At 32.9% G+C, this 2,509-nt stretch overlaps 1 protein-coding gene across 1 annotated transcript in view; it reads right to left on the reverse strand.

Annotated features, from left to right (window-relative positions):
- SULT1E1 (sulfotransferase family 1E member 1) overlaps nucleotides 1-2,509 on the reverse strand; it is a 17,318-nt gene that overhangs the window by 1,163 nt on the left and 13,646 nt on the right. The window contains exon 7 of the mRNA XM_017861401.1: nucleotides 1,055-1,235. Coding sequence (XP_017716890.1) covers nucleotides 1,055-1,235 — 181 coding nt within the window. The remainder of the gene's footprint in view (nucleotides 1-1,054; nucleotides 1,236-2,509) is intronic.

The raw sequence follows: 2,509 nt of genomic DNA on the forward strand, positions 1-2,509 counted from the left end.
AGGTCAGGAGTTTGAGACCAGCTTGACCAACATGGTGAAACCCCGTCTCTACTAAAAATACAAAAAAGCCGGGTGTGGTGGCGCATGCCTGTAATCCCAGCTACTCAGGAGGCCGAGGCAGGAGAACTGCTAATTCTGGGAGGTGGAGGTTGCAGTGAGCCGAGATTGTGCCACTGCACTCCAGCCTGGGCAACAGAGCCAGACTCTGTCTCAAAAAAAATAAATAAATAAAAGGAAACAGATAATCAAAAGAGTACATAATTAAAATAAAATTTGAGAATTGATTCTCTTTTCAGTGGCTCCTTGTTTTGTTTTTCCCTAGTACCAGGTTTGTTATTTCTGTTATTTTAAAAAGTCCCTGATGCTCTCACTGACAATATGGTTCAAAGAGCAAGATTCGATTCTATTCTGTTTGTTTCTGCTTCCTCACATATCAATAGACTGGTGTCACAATACTCTGAATATCTGATTATCTGACATGCCTTTAAATTTGTTAACTGGCTATATCTCATCAGGCTGTGCCTCCCCCCAAATAGAATTTTTTTCTCCTTATATGTTGATATTTTTTGCTAAACAGAGCTATATTTGAATTTCTATTTTTTGCCACTTACCCTTGATAGGTGTTTGCCACTTGTTAGAAAAAAATGTTGATGAACCATTCTAAACTTATTTCTTCAACTCAAAAAGAGATAGGAATAAAATGTTTCTGCAGAATTTCTGGTTAGAACTTAAAGGAACTATATGATATAAGCTGTAACACTGAGGCACATAGTTTTGGTTAATGACAGCTAGTAGGGTATGATATTATTTCCAGTGCTGCGATTGAAGTGTCTGCTCGTTATTTTTAACATAATATGATGCATATACTAATTACTCAACAGATAATTGCAATATAATAGAAGTGTAACTTAAAGAATGTGTTCAAATATGAGAGACTGCTGAAGAAAACTTAAGCTGGGTTCACAGGCATTAAAATACCTCACTAGAGTTTTGCTTATAACCATATCACTTTGTGACCTCCTCTATATCGAGGCAAACCACAAGACTTTCTCACCCTTTCTCATGAAGGGCGACAGTTTCTGGTTCATAATTTCATCTGGCATTGTTGTGTAATTTGTGGATGGATTGTTCTTCATCTCCTGGAATGAAGTATGATGTATAATCTTGTCCACAAGTTCCTCTGATGGCTTCCTCTCCAGGAAATGTATCAATTTTATCACCTCTTTTCTGATATCCTAGGGAAAGAAAATGTTTTGAGAACTAAATTGCTAAAATTGCTAAAACTGAATAAATCACTATCTAAATGAAAGAAAAAATAAACCTTTCTCTTTGCTCCTACTGATATTAGATTTAGATTTCTAATGAGGAAAAAACAAACACTTTGGGAGAAATTTTTTAAAATCTGTTTTAAGTATAATTTTCCTCATCCATAAAATGTTTATAAAAGATACCTTAAAGATTATTCAAAAAACTAAATGAGATAGTATTTGTGAATGTTTACTGTAGTCCTTGATGCATAATCACACATAATAGATGTTATCTATGAATACAAATATCATACTCAAACCCTAAAGTCCCCTGTGAAAATCAAGTTTGGGGATAAAATATGCAGGCAATTTTCATTTTTTTCCTAATTTATTGGTGTAAGTGAGAAACAAAGAAACAAGAAAAATTAAGAAAAGTTGTAAAAAGTCAAATACTCACAATGCAACATCAGTTGTCTATATACCATAGCTACAAACATCCCCATATCTGTGCCACTCCTATAATATACCCCGTTATTCAGCTATATCACTCAGTGCAACTATTTGCAATACTGATCGCAATGTGCACATTTCTCTCTATGACAATCAAATGCTGTTTCTAAATTCTCTGCTCAATAAGTTGTAGTTTGCCTTTTCGATTTCAGCTTATCTATCAATTTATTTGGGATAAATCCTTGACTATTCTAATTTTAGGCAGATGACCCTGTTTTGCTCCCATAATTGTTTAAATAAATCTAATTTACCACACGTGTATTTTTTTAATGTTTTATTGCCTATCTTACTCAAAAGAGAAGTGGGGATAGTTAACAAGTACAAAAATAGAGCTAGATAGAATGATCTAGTATTTGATAGCACATCATGGTGACTACAGTCGACAATAATTTATTGTACATTTTAAAATAATTAAAAACTATAATTGGAATGTTTGTAACACAAAGAAATGATAAATGCTTGAGGTGATGAATACCTCATTTACCCTGATCTGATTATTATGCATTGTGGGCCTACATAAAAATATATCATGTACCCCTAAATATATACACCTACTGTGTGGCCATAAAAATTAAAAATTAAAATTAAAAAAGATGATGCTTCAAGACACAAGAAAAAATATTATGTGTATACATGGGTATAAAGTAGGCATCTCATATGCATGTGTACATATTTAATATATACACATAATCTTATTTTATATATACATATGTGTGTGTGTGTGTGTGTGTGTATATATATATATATATATA

Source organism: Rhinopithecus bieti, unplaced genomic scaffold, assembly GCF_001698545.2.
Source record: "Rhinopithecus bieti isolate Rb0 unplaced genomic scaffold, ASM169854v2 scaffold_60905, whole genome shotgun sequence".
Taxonomy (NCBI): domain Eukaryota; kingdom Metazoa; phylum Chordata; class Mammalia; order Primates; family Cercopithecidae; genus Rhinopithecus; species Rhinopithecus bieti.